This window comes from Gopherus flavomarginatus, chromosome 3, assembly GCF_025201925.1.
Source record: "Gopherus flavomarginatus isolate rGopFla2 chromosome 3, rGopFla2.mat.asm, whole genome shotgun sequence".
NCBI lineage: Eukaryota > Metazoa > Chordata > Testudines > Testudinidae > Gopherus > Gopherus flavomarginatus.
In genome coordinates this window covers 46,427,462-46,447,322 of record NC_066619.1, presented here as the reverse complement: position 1 = coordinate 46,447,322, position 19,861 = coordinate 46,427,462, and the positions used below count along the sequence as shown (strand labels likewise).

General features: G+C 41.3%; 1 protein-coding gene across 2 annotated transcripts in view; it reads right to left on the bottom strand.

Moving 5' to 3' along the window:
- The window catches only part of AP3B1 (adaptor related protein complex 3 subunit beta 1), a 310,175-nt gene that overhangs the window by 209,771 nt on the left and 80,543 nt on the right, over positions 1-19,861 (bottom strand). For both annotated transcript variants that reach the window (XM_050946875.1, XM_050946876.1), the window contains exon 7: positions 6,939-7,121. In XM_050946875.1, the coding sequence (XP_050802832.1) occupies positions 6,939-7,121 (183 nt within the window). The remainder of the gene's footprint in view (positions 1-6,938; positions 7,122-19,861) is intronic.

Genomic DNA, 19,861 nt, shown 5'->3' with positions numbered 1-19,861 from the left:
AGAAAAAGATAAAACAGAAAGAATAAGGGTGGGAGCAACAGAAACCGCCTCTGTCTGCTGCTGCAGCAAGCAGGAGCACAGAGGGCAAACAAGGTGCCAAAATGCTGATTCACCTCCGTGAAGCTGCAGAGAGAGGAAAGCAGCCCTAGATGTCCAGAACTGCGGAAGACACCGGGCTGAAGAACAAAATGTTTTAACCAAAGTTTCTGAAATGGTGCTAATCAGGACAGACAAGTGCAATTTTATCAAGTTTAGATATGTTACAAGCAGGCAGGGTTATTGAAGTGTTGTATACCTGAAAAATATTCAAAGCTGAATTCCTGCACACTTCAGTAGAAAATGGATTTACCTGCTCCTTCAAATCACGTGGAAACCCAGTTCTCTTAAACCCCAATATGAGAAACACACACAGACTTAAATGCAACTGAAACTGAACTCAAGGAAAAGTCAATTTTATTCAGCCTATTTAAAGTTACTTCCGGGGTTATTTTTCCCTTTGTTTTTTCCTCCTTAGTTAACACATGTTTATCTAAAACACTTGACACACATGCCATCTTTATTAAGGATTTAATATGCCACTCCTTCTATAGTAGGATGAGAAATCTCACAATAGCTTTTGATTCACCTAGCTAAGTCCATCAAGAAAATCTCCAATAAACAAAAAGAGTATGAAGTCTCAACCGCCCTGAAGGGTAAAAACTAGGGCATGCAAGTGGGTTTTTCCCCCCATTTTCAGATCATCTTTCAAAGATCAGAAGGAGTAAGCAAGCTAAAAATGACAAACTATTTAATAAAAGCAATTTAATTACTGCAGGCTGAGTCAAACTAACTCTAGCTAAAGAAGATTTATTAAATTGCTTAAAAAAAAAGTGTGAGAATAGTTGAATCTCCATATAAACTAAAGAGCATCCTTTGTAAAAACTACTATAGTCAAACACGTTTTAGAAAATAAACAGCATAGTCAACTGAACATATAAAATTGCAATACTAAATATTTGTCATATCAAGCAATGACATATACATTAACAGGGAATTCCATTAGTGTAGTACATTTAAATATTCAGAGCTACACTTTAGCAGATAGCAAAAGCTATGAGATAATGTTACGTACAAACTTCCATTGTAACACTTTGTTCATTTGTTCAAGAATTCTAGTTCTGAGATCAACCTTCCTAAGCTGTGTTTATGTGATCCTCATTACCTACACGATAGGTGTGATCCTGCTCCCATTGAAATAAATGGCAAAAGTCTCATGGACTTATATGGGGCAAGATCAAGCTCTGTCTGAATAACCCAGAAGTGAATACTTTTGCAAAGTTGGAGGAAAACCTCTTCAGCAATTTGAGTTATGGGAAAAGGAGAAGAGTTTAACTGAAAGGTTTTTTTGTTTTTTTTTTAAACTCACCAACATTGATTTTTTTTTAAATGGCCAAACAAAAATTTACACCTTGGGAAGTGATAATTCCCCATGAGGAACAGTCTCTTAGCTAAGCTTGGAAGGAAATACTGAGTTTGAACTATGAAACAAAGACAAAAAATTGTGGGCCCTATGTAGTGCATAAAAGACATCTTCAAAATATTTTTTCATTTCCTGATTCACTCTTCATTACACATAAACATTATGTTATTTATCAGTTAAGGCTGCTGCACACAACATATTTAACAAGACCTCAAAAGCAAAGGAATGAAAAGTTAAGCCATTTAACACTACATACCCCTTTAGAGGTCTTGACAAAACCTTATGAAATTACAGTCGCAGAAGTTTTCACTGCATTCTACAACTCAGTGGTGATGGCTATAGTAATGCCCATAAATATGTATTCTGAGTTTTCACTTAAAATACTTATATTGTCTTTTCCCCATTGTAAACATTAGAACAGATGGGCTGATACCATGTTAAGCCGTCCTCTCCCACTACTCAAAAAAAGCCTCCAACACTCCCATACACAACACAACTGTTTCCAGCCAAAAAGACAAAAGATGTCTACTCATTCTTGCTCACCCTATTCTTCTTAAAACAGAACTTTCTTAGCCTAGTCAGGACCACCTAAAATATATTAAGCATGGACCAATCCCCTTGCCTCCCGCCTGTCCCCCCATACACACACACTTTTTATTATTTATTATTAAGATGCATTATTTGTTTTGTTTAAAAATTATGGCCCTTATGGTAACATTGAAATGTTGCTCTCAGTCCTACTCAAGCTTTTCAGTCTTGAAAATATGGAGAGAGTAAACACAATGATGTATTTTAGTAAATTTAAGGAAATGCTTTCATTTCAGACTTGAGTTTTTAAATTATTAGACTCTCATGGATAGAGGCAGCACACATCACAGCATACCACAGAGAGAAACTATATTCCATGAGAGAAGGGGCCATGCAATCCATCTTCTCCTCTAAGAAGGCAACCTTACAGGAAGATGGGAAAGGCAGAGAAACGCATCTCAAGTCTAACTGCTCTTGGGCCTGGGGCTCTGCAGGTGGGTCATGAGGCAGAAGAAGGGTCAACTGTGGAACGCTGGCTTCCCTCAGCTATCTCCTAATCCTTTCATAGATTCAGAGACTCTAGGACTGGAAGGGACCTCGAGAGGTCATCGAGTCCAGTCCCCTGCCCTCATGGCAGGACCAAATACTGCCTAGACCATCCCTGATAGACATTTATCTAACCTACTCTTAAATATCTCCAGAGATGGAGATTCCACAACCTCCCTAGGCAATTTATTTCAGTGTTTAACTACCCTGACAGTTAGGAACTTTTTCCTAATGTCCAACCTAAATCTCCCTTGCTGCAGTTTAAGCCCATTGCTTCTTGTTCTATCATTGGAGGCTAAGGTGAACAAGTTCTCTCCCTCCTCCTGATGACACCCTTTTAGATACCTGAAAACTGCTATCATGTCCCCTCTCAGTCTTCTCTTTTCCAAACTAAATAAACCCAATTCTTTCAGCCTTCATTCATAGGCCATGTTCTCAAGACCTTTACTCATTCTCGTTGCTCTTCTCTGGACCCTCTCCAATTTCTCCACATCTTTCTTGAAATGCAGTGCCCAGAACTGGACACAATACTCCAGTTGAGGCCTAACCAGCGCAGAGTAGAGCGGAAGAATGACTTCTCGTGTCTTGTTTACAACACATCTGTTAATGCATCCCAGAATCACGTTTGCTTTTTTTGCAACAGTATCACACAGTTGACTCATATTTAGCTTGTGGTCCACTATGACCCCTAGATCTCTTTCTACCATACTCCTTCCTAGACAGTCTCTTCCCATTCTGTATGTGTGAAACTGATTGTTCCTTCGTAAGTGGAACACTTTGCATTTGTCTTTATTGAACTTCATCCGGTTTACCTCAGACCATTTCTCCAATTTGTCCAGATCATTTTGAATTTTGACCCTGTCCTCCAAAGCAGTTGCAATCCCTCCCAGTTTGGTATCATCCGCAAACTTAATAAGCGTACTTTCTATGCCAACATCTAAGTCGTTGATGAAGATATTGAACAGAGCCGGTCCCAAAACAGACTCCTGCGGAACCCCACTTGTTATACCTTTCCAGTAGGATTGGGAGCCATTAATAACTACTCTCTGAGTACGGTTATCCAGCCAGTTATGCACCCACCTTATAGTAACCCCATCTAAATTGTATTTGCCTAATTTATTGATAAGGATATCATGCAAGACCTTATCAAATGCCTTACTAAAGTCTAGGTATACCACATTCGCCGCTTCTCCCTTATCCACAAGACTCGTTATCCTATCAAAGAAAACTATCAGATTGGTTTGACACGATTTGTTCTTTACAAATCCATGCTGGCTATTCCCTATCACCTTACCACTTTCCAAGTGTTTGCAGATGATTTCTTTAATTACCTGCTCCATTATCTTCCCTGTCACAGAAGTTAAACTAACTAGTCTGTAGTTTCCTGGGTTGTTTTTGTTTCCCTTTTTATAGATAGGCACTATATTTGCCCTTTTCCAGTCTTCTGGAATCTCTCCTCTCTCCCATGACTTTCCAAAGATAATAGATAGAGGCTCAGATACCTCCTCTATTAACTCCTTGAGTATTCTAGGATGCATTTCATCAGGCCCTGGTGACTTGCAGGCATCTAACTTTTCTAAGAGATTTTTTACTTGCTCTTTTTTTATTTTATCTTCTAAACCTACCCTCATCCCATAAGCATTCACTATGTTAGACATTCCTTCAGACTTCTCAGTGAAAACCGAAACAAAGAAGTCTTTAAGCATCTCTGCCATTTCCAAGTTTCCTGTTACTGTTTCTCCCTCCTCACTGAGCAGTGGACGTATCCTGTCCTTGGTCTTCCTCTTGCTTCTAATGTATTGATAAAAAGTCTCCTTGTTTCCCTTTATTCCCATAGCTAGTTTGAGCTCATTTTGTGCCTTTGCCTTTCTAATCTTTCCCCTGCATTCCTGTGTTATTTGCCTATATTCATCCTTTGTAATCTGACCTAGTTTCCATTTTTATAGGACTCCTTTTTATGTTGCAGGTCATGCAAGATCTCATGGTAAGCCAAGGTAGTCTTTTGCCACATTTTCTATCTTTCCTACCCATCGGAATAGCTTGCTTTTGGGCTCTTAATAGCGTCCCTTTGAAAAACTGCCAACTCTCCTCAGTTGTTTTTCCCCTCAGTCTTAATTCCCATGGGACCTTACCTATCAGCTCTCTGAGCTTACCAAAATCCGCCTTCCTGAAATCCATTGTCTCTATTTTGCTGTACTCCCTTCTACCCTTCCTTAGAATTGCAAACTCTATGATTTCATGATCACTTTCACCCAAGCTGCCTTCTACTTTCAAATTCTCAATGAATTCCTCCCTATTTCCTCTTCTCCCTACCAGCAAAGCAGGTGCAGTCAGACCTATCAGCCTGCTAAATATGGTTAAAAACTGCTTATCTAAAGATATTAACTAAATAGTGCTGTTAGCAGTTCTACAGTATCAGAAGACTTCTGAACAACAGTTATTACATAACAGAAGTTAAAAAAACCTAGGCATTTGCAATAAACAACATAGTGAGGGATGAGCCTCAGGCTGTACTCTATGTTTCTGTATGTTTATCTCATATTCAAATCAAGGTTATATTTTTCTATGCAATTCTATTCTTCTAAAGCTACTATGTGTGTTTAAACAATTGAAATGGAAGTAAAACACACTAGGTATCATAAAACTCATATGCAGAAGAATTTTTATTATTATTTGTATTATCATAGCACCTAGAGCCCCAAACAGGGATTAGGACCCATTGTGCATAGTACTATACAAACACAGAACAAAAAGATAATCCCTGCTCCAAAGAGCTTACAGTGTCTCTTTCTATACCTTTTGTATGTGTCGTATTCTGACTATATAGACACATGGGAAGAAATATACCTGGTCTAGATGGAAAAATGTGTTATATACAATAGCACTTTAGCTCCCAATACCGACAAAAGGATCAAATCCTAGCTATAAGTCACGTGTGAGAATCAGGTTGATGGTCTCATCTCTCTCGCTCACAAAACAACAAGTTTAAAAGAATAGGCCGTCTAATAAATTAATATTTATGACTGAAATATCTAAGGTGCCTGCATGTGTATATTTAGGTGTATCAGCAGAATTCTGGTAGAAACATTTAGATCTAGACAAATACAGTAGAAAATATAGCATAGGCAATATAGGTGGCAAGGTGGTCTATCTATATCAGGACACCTCTGTATAAACACCTGTATATCTTTATAAAGTTGAGTTAATTTCATATTATTTTATAGCACTGGTTGAGAGATACTTCTGTCAGGTACTTTCATCTTCTACTTTATCACTATGAAAATATATAATTTACTACGCCCACTAGGTACTTTCACAGTGACAATGTAGAAGATGAAAGTAACTGACAACAAGTACCTAACTGTACTCCGCCAATCTCAAAACCAACACTATAAACAAGTACGAAATTAACTCAAAGTTATAAAGACGCATACAGTGAAATGTTAAAGTTCTGTAACTCAATGATTTCATACAATAAACTACTACAGTATTACTACTGCCGAACAGCTCTTATTTTAAAAACATGTTTTCTGATGTTCTTTTCAAAAGTACTTAATTTTATTTAATTATTCTTCAGAAGTAAAGTCCAATTGAAATGGGTGTTATATGAATCACTAATTGCTGGAGCACATTACTTTTTTGTTTTTAAATAGCAGTAAAATATGGACACCTCCTTTTACTAACGTAAGGACAAAAGTAGACAGTTAGCAGCAAGAAAAAAATACAGCATACTAATGGTACTCCAGGTTTACATTTGCATAAAGAGTTTTAGATATCTAAAATTATTGTGCTTAACTAACACCTGTCTTATTTCAAAACATAGGTATGTACATAACCTATCAGCATAGTATATACTGTGTCAAAACGTTGATATTGTTCGCTGCACTGACATCTACACAAACACAGTTTGAAAGGGCTAAGAGGACTCTGCACAAGATAAGGGAAGAACCCTTCAGTAATGAAAGCTATGACAGGCAATGAAAGCTGAACGACGAAGCTCCTAACATAGATTTTGAAAAACTGGTTTTCTAACTCTTAATATCAACATTTCCATAAAGTGTAGAGAGTGCAGCTATTATAATCAGAGTCCCACGGCTGTCAGAAGAGTGCTAAACTATTGGGAACACCCACCCCCCACTCAGCAACACCCTGAGCACAGAAGGAAGGCACGTGTTTACAGCTTGGAAGGAAGATTTCTCATGCTTACTCCCCACCCCCAAAATAAAAGAAAAAGAAAATAAAATATTAACTGAAGATTTAAAATAAATATATATATTTTTAATATATTATTAAAAGAACTAGTATTTATTTCATGAAGGTGAAACTACACATTTTCATGAACGGCAACACAATCTGAAGTATTTCTGTTGTCAAGCTGTTGAGAACTAAAAAGAGACAAACTTACCTCCTTCCAAGGACTCACGAATTGTGTACGTGCATATCGAGTTAGCATGTGGATAATAACAACTTGCCCCCACTCCTCCACATCAACCAACAAATTACACAGCTTTCGATAGTTCTTGTGAATCAGATCTATTCTATCCGGGCACACTTCTTCAAATGCCATAACCACACTCCCAGCTACCAGCTAGAAAACAAAATTGTAAAAACAAGTCAGTGATTCTCTCCACAGATGATCCATATGTGAGTACTTAGAACTAATATTGACAATTCAGTACTTTAAAGCATGCCTATTATGCAAAAAGATAGTAGCCAGAAAAAGACTCCCCCTCTACTCACACAAGTGAAGTCTTATTTTAAAATGGATTCGAATAACTGCATTAATCAGTATATTTGGCAGAATATGTCCTTTTGTCAAACAAAACAGACAAACTTTCTATTACATATTTAATCTCAACCCTAGTACATAAAGTGCAGGCAAAACCAGTTGTTTTGAGTTTTTTCAGGGGGTAGGGGTGGTAATTTATGGTTTCACAAAGAATTTATCAGATGCAAGACTTACTTCACATCTGCAAGTTAACGGTAAGTACAAGTACAAAATAGCGTTGTGCACTTATTAACATTCCATGACCAAATTGGAGGAGGAAGTGGGGTGATTTCTGACATAATGGCGCCAACAACCTCTCTTGACTGCTAAACAATCACTGCCAGAATCCCTGGGGTTCATAAAATTACTTCTAAAGAGCAAATTTAAGTCTTTCGAGTGTGTTAGATATTTTCAGCAATTTTCTCAGAGGATTTTCTCAGAATCCATCCAGACTTTTCTACAAGTTGTTTGCCCCCCCACCCCCCTCCAATTTCAAAGGTGCACAAGTTGAAAGTTTATGCCACCAGCACAGTCAGTATATTTTTTGGAACATCATATAAATATTTTCAGGATGTATACAATAAAAAAATGTCCTTGTTAGATAATTTTTCCTCTTTCCTCGGTTATGAAAGTAATTTTGCTTTCATGAAAAAACGAAATGAACAGATTCTAGAGACCTATTATCTGCAAACACATGGTTCCGTCTGCATGGGGTTTCTCAAGTGCTATGGAGGAAAACTTTTGTGGGGAATCCTTGAAATAATGGCAGCAAGTCACTTCATGAAAGACATCAAGCTTCAAAGACAACCAACATATGAATTCCACAACACAATTTTTGAAATTTTAAACAAAGGAACGCTAAGCTCCAAATCAAATAAATTTCTAGTAACTTTAGTTTGAGACTTTGGACTCCTCTAGTCTACTACTCTGCTACAGAAAGCTATTGGTATAATCACCTTCAATAATAAAAGACAGAACAGCAAACACTATACAGTAAATACTTAAGTTGCCTCCAGGAAATCAGTTACACACAGCAGAAGCACTTGTCAGTGTGTCAAGAATTACTATTCTTCCTTTCCTAATTGTTTTAAATAAGATTTGCTTTGTGTCAAGGAACATGTTAAGCAAAACATCTAACATGATAAAACTTCTATATGAAGCAACTGATATGTATGCAGTTAGCATGCCTGCAATCCAGCTTTCTGGCAGCATATAATGTCATTCTATCTGAGTGCTGGGGATTTGCATTTCATCTTCTAAAATTTCCCCAATGACTTAAAGTAAGCAATTAAATAGAAATATAGTTTATTGAAATGGCACTTCTTGAGAAATATTAAATATAACGATATTCATATGCTACATTTTTTTCTCTACATTTGGGCAATTAGTATGCGCCCAAAACTACAACTGAAAGAAAACATCTCAAAATATAGTCTTGACATTACGCTAAAGAAATTTCAAGTCCTGTGGGAATTTTATGAATTACTAATAAATCTAACCATGAAGTTGCATTTATTGTCCCAAACCCTGCCCATGTGCTGGTACCTACTGAATATGCAATGCATTCCAGAGAACAATGAATTCCTTATTTGCAAGAACTAAATAAAAATGCATTATACTTGCAACAGAAAATAGAACATTATTATATCACATATAGAAAGATAATTTTGTGTTTTCAGTATTTTTAGTTTTGTTATATTAATCTTTATTATTGCATAGATGTAATAGACAACTTAGGTAATTATTCATGTCATTAAATGCATTTCTATTTATTTGGTGGTTAGAACTACTAAATAACCTTGTGTTATACTGGTATTAAAACTACTAGGATGTACCTCAGCATATTCAAATATTGCGCTTAGTTTGAAAACTGAGATGGCAACAAACTATTGTAGATTTAGATGTAGTTTAAATACAGAGAGGTTTCTTTAAAATGTTGACCAAAAATTTTAAGAATGGTACCTGAAGTGAAGTTCCTAAATTCACATTTTGGCTCAAAATAAGCAGCTGGATTTGCAGAAAGGTTGATCACCCATCAACTCCTTTGCACTTTACTGAAAGGTGATGTGTTCTGAGAACTCAGGAGTTGCTGGCCACTTTACCTGCACAACTACAGACTCAGTGGTCCATCTGTACATCCACTCTGCACTAGATTCATAGCAGCTTTAAATCAGGGCCGCCCAGAGGATTTAGGGGACCTGGGGCAAGGCTAGGTCTTCGATGGCAATTCAGCAGCAGGAAGGACCCACCACTGAATTGCCACCAAAGAATGAAGCAGCGGCGGTAGAGCAGCCTAAGTGCCACCAATCGTGGCTCCCCCCCCCCCCCCGCAGCTTGCGGCGCTTGCACTCACCGGGCAGTGCTCATAGGCTTTGGCAGCACTTCGGCGGCGGGTCCTTCACTCACTCCGAGTCTTCCGCTACACTGAAGGACCCACCGCCGAAGTGCTGCCGAAAACCCAGAGTGGCTCAAGGGGCCCCTGCGGCGCTTGGGGCAAATTGCCCCACTTGCCTCCCCCTCCCCCCAGGAGGCCCTGGCTTTAATGCACTCAGGGCCTTTTGCAGGATCTAATATAATGGGCATAGGAATTTTACTTTTTTTTAAATAAATACTTTTGAAACATGCATTTTTGTTCTATTAGATGCAAAGAAAATTATATACCGGGGGGGGGCAATCTAAGCCTGAGAAGGAGCCAAAATTTACAGATGTATATTTCCAAAGAGCTACAGTAATGTGTCAGCAGCGCCCCATCAGCCCCACGCCTCTGCTCCCAGAGCTTCCTAACCCTCCCAGCCCCGCCAATCAGCACCTCCCACTCCCTCCCCATCAGCTGTTTTGTGGCATGCAGGAGGCTGGGTTGGGAGTGGGGGGCATGAGGGCACAGCAGGCTCAGAGGTGGGGGCAGGATGAGGTGGAGTAGGGGCAGGGCCTGTGACAGAGCCAGTGGTTGAGCAGTGAGAATCCCCTGGCACATTGGAAAGTTGGCACCTGTAGCTCCAGCCCTGGAGTCAGTGCCTATTTAAGGAACCACATATTAACTTCTGAAGAGACGCATGTTGCTCCAGAGACATGGGCTGGGCACCCCTGGACTATAAGAACATAAGAACGGCCATACTGGGTCCAACCAAAGGTCCATCCAGCCCAGTATCCTGTCTACCGACAGTGGCCAATGCCAGGTGCCCCAGAGGGAGTGAACCTAACAGGCAATGATCAAGTGATCTCTCTCCTGCCATCCATCTCCACCCTCTTACAAACAGAGGCCAGGGACACCATTCCTTACCCATCCTGGCTAATAGCCATTAATGGACTTAACCTCCATGAATCTATCTAGCTCTCTTTTAAACTCTGTTATAGTCCTAGCCTTCACCTCCTCAGGCAAGGAGTTCTATAGGTTGACTGTGCACTGTGTGGAGAACTTCCTTTTATTTGTTTTAAACCTGCTGCCCATTAATTTCATTTGGTGGCCCCTAGTTCTTATATTATGGCAACAAGTAAATAACTTTTCCTCATTCACTTTCTCCACACCACTCATGATTTTTTATACTCTCTATCATATGCCCTCTTAGTCTCCTCTTTTCCAAGCTGAAAAGTCCTAGCCTCTAATCTCTCCTCATATGGGACCTGTTCCAAACCCCTAATCATTTTAGTTGCCCTTTTCTGAACTTTTTCTAATGCCAGTATATCTTTTTTGAGATGAGGCGGCCACATCTGTACACAGTATTCAAGATGTGGGCATACCATGGATTTATATACGGGCAGTAAGATATTCTCAGTCTTATTCTCTATCCCTTTTTTAATGATACTTAAAAACATCCTGTTTGCTTTTTTGATTGCCGCTGCACAGTGTGTGGACATCTTCGGAGAACTATCCATGATGACTCCAAGATCTCTTTCTTGATTAGTTGTAGCTAAATTAGTCCCCATCATATTGTATATTCTGATACACCCAGGACAACTGGGTACAACAAAGTAGTAGAAGGCAGATATACTGGCCACTGGATTAAGAGTTTTCTGTTCCCTGACTGACCAGAGCAGGGGCTGTTCCAGGCTAATGAGAACACCTGACTCCAATTAACCTGCAAAGAGTCAGATGAGGCCATTAAGGTAATGTGACCACCAGACTCTAATTAAGGCCCTTGTTGATACTATAAAAGGGCTCACTCCAGTCAGGCTCAGGAGAGTCAGGGGAGAGGAAGTGCAGCTGAAGGGCTGGTTAATGAAGACACCCTCAAGTCATTGGTAAGGGAGCCCTAAGGTAAAGGTGAAGAAGGGAGAAGCAGGAGAGCTGTGGGGAAGTGGCCCAGAGAAATATAGCAACTCTGGCAGTGAAAGGTTGGCTGCCAACAGCTGCTACCATTAGGGTCCCTGGGCCAGAACCCGGAGTAGAGGGCAGCCCGGGTTCCCCCCTACCCACCACTACAGGAACACCTCCTGGGAAGGGAAGACAGGCCCCTGTCGGAATAGGAGGCTAAACTGTTTTGGTATGAGGCTGTAGGAGCAACAGAGACTGTGGAAGTTCTCTCACCAACCTTCTTGCTGGCTTATGATGAAAGGGGCTCAATAGACTGTATCCCTGGCCCTAGAGAGAGAAGGGCTACGTGGAGGGTTGCAGTGAGCCTCTGAAGCTAGCATAAACCGCCTGGAAGCGAGGGAACCCACAGCGACAAGGTCAGAGCTCTGCCACAATGTATAGTTGGGGTTATTTTTTCCAATGTGCATTACTTTACATTTATCCACATAAAATGGCAAATGAAATTTAGTTACCCAATCATTTAGTTTTGTGAGATCTTTCCGAAGTTCTTCACAGTTTGCTTTGGTCTTAACTATCTTGAGCAGTTTAGTATCATCTGCAAACTTTGCCACCTCATTTTTTACCCCTTCCGCATGATCATTTATGAATAAGTTGAATAGGATTGGTCCCAGGACTGACCCTTGGGGAACACCACTATTTATCCCTTTCCAGTCTGAAAATTTACCATTTATTCCTACCCTTTGTTCCCTGTCTTTTAACCAGCTCTCAGTCCATGAAAGGATCTTCCCTCATATCCCATGACAACTTAATTTATGTAAGAGCCTTTGGTGAGAGACCTTGTCAAAGGCTTTCTGGAAATCTACATACACTATGTCCACTGGATCCCCCTTGTCCACATGTTTGTTGACCCCTTCAAAGAACTCTAATAGATTAGTAAGACATGATTCCCTTTACAGAAACCATATTGACTTTTGCCCAACAATTTACATTTTTCTATGTGTCTGACAATTTTATTCTTTACTATTGTTTCAACTAATTTGCCCGGTACTGAAATTAGATTTACCAGTCTGTAATAGCTGGGATCACCTCTAGAGCCCTTTTTAAATATTGGCGTTACATTAGCTATCTTCCAGTCACTGAGTACAGAAGCCGATTTAAAGCACAGGTTACAAACCTTGATTAATAGTTTCGCAATTTCACATATGAGTTCTTTCAGAACTCTTGGGTGAATGCCATCTAGTCCTGGTGACTTGTTACTATTGAGTTTATCAATTAATTCCAGAACCACCTCTAGTGACACTTCAATCTGTGACAATTCCTCAGATTTGTCACCTACAAAGGACAGCTCAGGTTTAGTAATCGCCCTAACATCCTCAGCCATTAAGGCTGAAGCAAAGAATTCACTTTGTTTCTATGCAATGACTTTATCGTCTTTAAGCGCTCCTTTTGTACAGGGCTGCCCAGAGGATTCCAGGGGCCTGGGGTCTTCGGCGGTGGGGGGCCCCGCTTCGGTGGTAATTCAGCGGCGGGGGGGGAGGTCCTTCCATTTGGGGACCCGCCACTGAAGTGCCCCAAAGACCCGTGGCTGGGGCTCTCTGCCGCTGAACTACCGTCGAAGCGGGACCCATCACCCAAGTGCAGCTGGGTGTCTTTAGGGCACTTCGGCGGAGGGTCCCGGAACAAAAGGGCCCTCCCACGGCCGAATTACCGCCGAAGACCGGGCTGCACTTTGGGGCGGGTCCCGCTTCAGCGGTAATTCACTGGTGGGGGGTCCTTCTGCCCCGGAGCGGAAGGACCCCCGCCGGCGAAGACTGGGAGTGGAAGAAGCTCTGGGGGCCCGGAACCCGCAAGAGTTTTCCAGGGCCCCCGAAGTGAGTGAAGGACCTCGCTCCAGCGGCCCCGAAAAACTCTCGTAGGGGCCCCTGCGGGGCCCAGGGCAAATTGCCCCTCTTGCCTCCGCCTCTGCCCCCGCTCCCCGGGCGGCCCTGCTTTTGTATCTCGATTGTCCGGAGGCCCAACTGGTTGTACTTAAACATTTTATTACCGTTTGAGTTTTTGGCTAGTTGGTCTTCACACTCCTTTTTGGCATTTCTTATTAAATTTTTACACTTAATTTGGCAGTGTTTATGCTCCTTTCTATTTATCTCACTAGGATTTGACTTTCACTTTTTTAAAGATGCCTTTTTATCTCTCACTGCTTCTTTTACATGGTTGTTAAGCCACGGTGGCTCTTCTTTAGTTCTTCTACTGAATTTTTTTAATTTGGGGTATACATTTGGACCTCTATTATGGTGTCTTTGAAAAGTGTCCATGCAGCTTGCAGGGATTTCACTCTAGTCACTGTACCTTTTAGTTTCTGTTTAACTAACCTCATTTTTGAATAGTTCCCCTTAACTGTTAAATGTTGTTATATTATGGTCACTATTTCCAAGCAGTCCTGTTTGAGTTACCTCTTGGACAAGATCCTGCACTCCACTCAGGACTAAATCAAGAATTGCCTCTCCCCTTGTGGGTTCCTGTACCAACTGCTCCAAAAAGCAGTTATTTAAGGTATTGAGAAATTTTGTCTCTGCATTTTGTCCTGAGGAGACATGTACCCAGTCAATATGGGGATAATCGAAATCCCCCACTATTATCGAGTTCTTTATTTTGATAGCTTCTCTAATCTCCCTTAGCATTTCATCGTCACTATCCCTGTTCTGGTCAGGTGGTCGATAATGGATCCCTACTGTTATATTCTTATTAGGGCATGGAATTACTATCCATAGAGATTCTATGGGACATGTGGATTCATTTAAGACTTTTACTTCATTTGATTGTACATTTTCTTTCACATATAATGTCATACTCTAGTCATCCATGTTCCTGATACCTCCATAACAGAGCACAGGACTTTGGGGTTTGGTTTTCTTTAAAAGCAAAGCACTGTAAGAACTTCATTGTGTACCATTAAATGCAAAGAATATGCTGAGGTCAGCAGATATTTTGTCATATTTACAGCTCATGAACCAATTATTTGAGTTGGTTTGCATAGCACTTACTGTAATGTGCATACTACTACTTAAGAAAATAGTAGATTAACTTGATTTTCTTTATTCTCTCCATTTTCCAAAACCAAGGTTTTAGTACAAGAGACAAGAATGGAGGATTTAGAACACAAAGTTTAGAGACAGCAAGAGAAAAAAGAATACCCAAATTTTCTAACTTTGCCCTAATAAAAGGACCATTCTCTAGTTAGCTCTACCTATTTCCCCTAAAGTATGACCCTCCTGTATAGCTAAACATCAGAGGCATAGCTGATAATCTTAGTTTATTAAAGCATCAATATTCTATAAAAACATTTAGAATTAAAACAAAATGATCCACTCAGAATTTAAAACAAAAAAATATTGATTTCCAAAAATCAGTCAGTTAATTTCCATCTCACTGTGTCAATAGCAGCTTTTATGTATAAGGAGAAAAAATAAATCACTCCAACAAAACTAGCAATGAGCTCGTCAAATTCAAATGCAGCTTTCCATTTATGTATTTTTTATATTAAAGCAATAAACATGGTTCATTTGTCTTTCACTGGTTGCCATGTTTTTCTGTCCTGTTGCTATGGACTTCAGCCATTGGCTGCGCTCCAAGGTAAACTACATGAACCATCAACAAAAGTGACACCCAATCTATGGAGTTCATATTTTCTCCAGATTATCTATGCTAGTTGACAAGCTGGTAATGAAAAAAATCACACTAAGCAAATGGTTCCTCTAATAACAATAAATTTTCTATAAAATTATGAAGGGTACAAAACGTTTCCTTGCATCTATTTTGTCATGAATTCTAATTAACGCTGCAAAAACCTAAGAGTGCTGGGTCATCCGAAGAAATGCATCGAGGTTTGATTGATAATATGTTGCACTGGCCTATGCCTGCCAAGATTTCTCTCTCTCAAAATTAATGGCCATCCCACCTGCCCTAATCATACAGCCCAAATGATATTCCCCTTCTTATTTCAATTTTCTGGAGGCATGGAAACTGGGAAAGATGAGTCATTTATCTTCTAATAGCTGGATAATAGATCTATCACAATAAAACATCTGCACAAACTCAGTAATTTTTTCACAGTGGTGCAGCTTTCACCAACATTAAATCAATAACTTATGAAAACACTGGCTTACCCACACATGCTGGCACTGAACACTAACGTACTTAACAGATATTTACTAAAAAGTAGAGCTAGTCTTTCCATCCTCCTTACTCCCAAAGGTACTGCTCTGGTTTAAAAGCTCAAGTATTCTCATCACATAACCATCACCAATTATTAGGATCAATTTTAAATCTTAAAGAGTTAACTTCAAGAGCCTGTGTTTTATACAGTAGTCATGCAGTCTTAAAAAGCAACTTTTAGTGTTCACTTGTGTAAGAAACAATTATAGTAGTTAAGTGTTTTATTTTTTCAATAAGTCAGTTTTAGGAGTAAATCTTCATGCCACAAGAAAGCAGTAATGTTCGTAAACATTCAGAGTAGGCTAGTGCTAGCTGAAGACTCTTATTATTAGGGCAAAAAGATCATTATACTCTGTAGGAGCAAGACACTGGGAAAGATTTTAAGTCCTAAAAAGTTGAGTTACAAAATGAAGGGCCTGATACTTCTCTACACTTGATTTACCCTGAGGGTAAATAACTTAAATGGAGTTGCTCTCATTTATACCAGCATAGCCAAAACAAGAATCTGTCATCAGTAGTGCCTTCCCTGACTTCTCGTATCCAGGGAGTGCCTGAAAGTCATGAGCATACACGCACAGATAATTAATACATTTCAGAAACATGAAATCAGCTAAAAGAAGAACAGGAGTACTTGTGGCACCTTAGAAGCTAAAAAATTTATTTGAGCATAAGCTTTCATGGGCTACAGCCCACAACTATTTAACCATGTTTAGACCATTTTTGTGACAGACTAGGCATATGTCTCTCTCAAATTATGAATTTCATTTTGTAACGTGAACACTGCTTTTGATAGTAACCTTCATTGTGACCTTCAGTTTGTATTGCAACCCCTATGTTGGCTTGAGAGATCCTGCTGGTGTTGAAAAACAGCCTAGTTCTCACAAGGCCAGTCTATTCTAGACACTTTCCTAATCATGTTGGGGGTGTGGAACACTTCGAAGAGGATTAACAATGAGAAAGTTAACATTGTTAACTGACTGTCCCCTACTGGAACAATAAGGCCACTGACATTAAAAGACACTCAACAAGCCTGACCGGGGGAGTGGGGGAAGACTGGAACCTTTAATCCCCCCCAGCCTCAGCTGTTTAAAAGACTGTTTAAGAGGTGGGTGCTTCTCTAAGCAAGGTCAGACCACAAATCTGAGGAATTTCCACACGCAAAACCAGTTTTAAGAGAGAGAAGGCAAGAAGTGCTGCCTAGCCTAAGAACACTGACGAAAGCCAGTATGCACAGATGAGGTAAGACCAGACTTCAGGAGCTGCATGCAGGATTGGTGTTGTTTTTCAAAGATTTGTGATTCTCTAGTGCACTTTATTAAGAATAAAATGTCTATGATTAAGAAGTTTCTTTGCTAAGTTTACTGCATACTCCTTGCTTTCCAGTCACTATCCTGAAGGATTTAACTAAAAACCAGAGCTCCCACAGCCAGGTAGACTCTGGAGAAATATCTAAACAACTGAGGGATCAGAAGGGCTGAGCTACTAGTTTCAGGGTCTAAGGCAGCCAGAGTATGGGGTTCCACTACCCAAAAAGGGTCTCAGACACAGGGTTTGCACCGGACAGTGTGCCTGAGACCCAGAGTTATGAACGGTGACCAGTGGCTACCCAGATTGTGGGGGTGGGAGAGAAGAGCACCTTAGAAGCACATGGGGCCCAGGATTTGGGTCCATTTAAAACAGATTGGTCACTATCCCAAAAGGAGGACTGGGCCAGGATATAACACTACACTCTGTCCTAAAATCCCTCTCCATCAGGATTAAGTAGGGTTTCTCAAAACTGAAGTGAAGTATCACAACCCCAAAGCAGGTCACCTGGAAAACAGTCAACAGGTTGTAGAAAAATGGCAGCCATTAGAACACAGCAAGCTAAGAAATATGAATATGAAGGCTCCCTCCTAACCTACCTGAACACAGCATCCCCATCCACATTTCACCTCCACCTCACACTTTATTTGGAGAGTGGATTTAACACTGCATTCTTTTTGGGAAAAAACAGTTACTCACCTTTTTGTACCTGTTGTTCTTCGAGATGTGTTGCTCATATCTATTCCAGTTCGGTGTGTGCGCGCACCACGTGCACAGAAGTCGGAAAACTTTTCCCTAGCAGCTACCCGTTGGGCTGGCTGTGGAGCCCCCTGGAGTGGTGCCGATATGGCGCTCTATATAATACCCAGCCGGCCTGACCCCCATTCAGTTCCTTCTTGCTGGCTACTCTGACAGAGGGGAAGGTGGCGGGGAATGGAATAGATATGAGTAACACATCTCGAAGAACAACAGTTACAAAAAGGTGAGTAACCTTTTTTTTTTCCCTTCAAGTGCTTGCTCATATCAATTCCAGTTAGTCGACTCCCAAGCCCTACCTCGGAGGTAGGGTCGCAGTCAAGGTAGTGCGGACTGAAGAATAGCCCTGCCGAAGGCCGCATCATGGCAGGATTGCTGGACTATGGCATAGTGCAACGTGAAGGTATGCACTGAGGCCCATGTGGCAGCCCTGCAGATGTCCCGAAAGGGCATATTTGCCAGAAAGGCCATAGACGATGCCTGAATCCTTGTGGAGTGAACCATAACAGCAGGCGGAGGGATTTCTTTCGCCAGATTTTAGCAGGTACAGATACATGCAGTAATCCATGAAGATATCCGATGGGCAGAGACCGGAGTGCCCTTCATCCATTCCGCGATGGCGACAAACAGCTGGGTCATCCTACAGAATGACCTTGTGCGGTTTATATAGAAGGCGAGGGCTCTTCTAACATCCAGTGAATGAAGACGCTGCTCTCGAAGGTTGGCATGCAGTTTCAGGTAGAAAACCCGCAGGAAAATGTCCTGGCTTACATGAAACGAGATACCACTTTCGGTAGGAAGGCTACGTGAGGCCTCAGCTGAACTTTATCCTTGTGGAAGATGGTATAAGGTGGTTCACATGTGAGAGCTCAAAGCTCGGAAATCCAGCATGCTAAAGTAATGGCCACTAGGAAGGAGACCTTCAGGAAAGGTAGAGGGGTGAACAGGAAGCCAGTGGCTCGAACGAAGGACCTATCAGACAGGAAAGAACCAAGTTCAGGTCCCAGGCCAGCACGGGACGTTTCGTCGAGGGATGGATCTTTTCCAAACCTTTCAGGAAGCGCCGCACGACCAGTTGTGCGAACACTGAGCATCCCGCTGCTCCTGGATGGAACGCTGAAACGGCCACAAGGTGAACCTTGAGGTCCGGGTGTAGGAGATGACTGTGGTTCTGTGAGATGAGATCGGGACTGAGAGGAAGAAGATGTTGGGGCGCCCCATCAGTAGATCCAACAGGGTGGGATACCAGCACTGGTGGGCTCAGGCAGGGGCCACCAGTATAACATCCGCCCTGTCCCTGCAGACCTTGAGAAGTACTTTGTGGATCAGCAGAAATGGTGGAAAAGCAAATAATAGCTGGCCTGACCACGAGATCAGGAAAGCGTCCGCGATCGATCCCGGACTGTGACCCCAGAAGGAGCAGAAGGCTGGGCACTTCCTGTTGGTCTGCAAAGCGAACATTCAATATGGGGAAACCCCCAGATACGGAAGATCAAGTAGATGATGTCCGGGAGAATCGAACATTCATGCGTGAGGAAGCGTCTGCTAAAGCTTTCCGCCAGCATGTTCTGAACACCCGGCAGGTACAAAGCTTGGAGAGTGATGGAGTGGGCTAAACAGAATTTCCACAGAAGAAGGGCTTTGTGACAGAGTATGCTTGTTTGTTCAGATAAAATATGGCTGTGGTAGTCTGGCATGTTGCACTACGTAGGTGCAGGATGCCATGTGACCCAGCAGCTTGAGACACTGCCTCGCTGTGGTGGTGGCGAACCTGCAAAGGTTGGTGTTTGTTTGTTAGAGCTAGATGCCAAGCCTCTGGGAGGAAAGCCCGAGCATGGGTCGCATCTAAGACTGGTCCGATAAACTCTATCTTCTGTGTCGGTGACGGTATGGACTTGCTGGCGTTCAGCATGATGCCCAAGCAATTGAACATGTCTATGACTAACCACATCTGAGACTGGACTTGCTGGTGAGACCAACTCTGAATAAGCCAGTCGTCGAGGTAAGGGACATTGACAGTGAAGAAAAGCTGCCA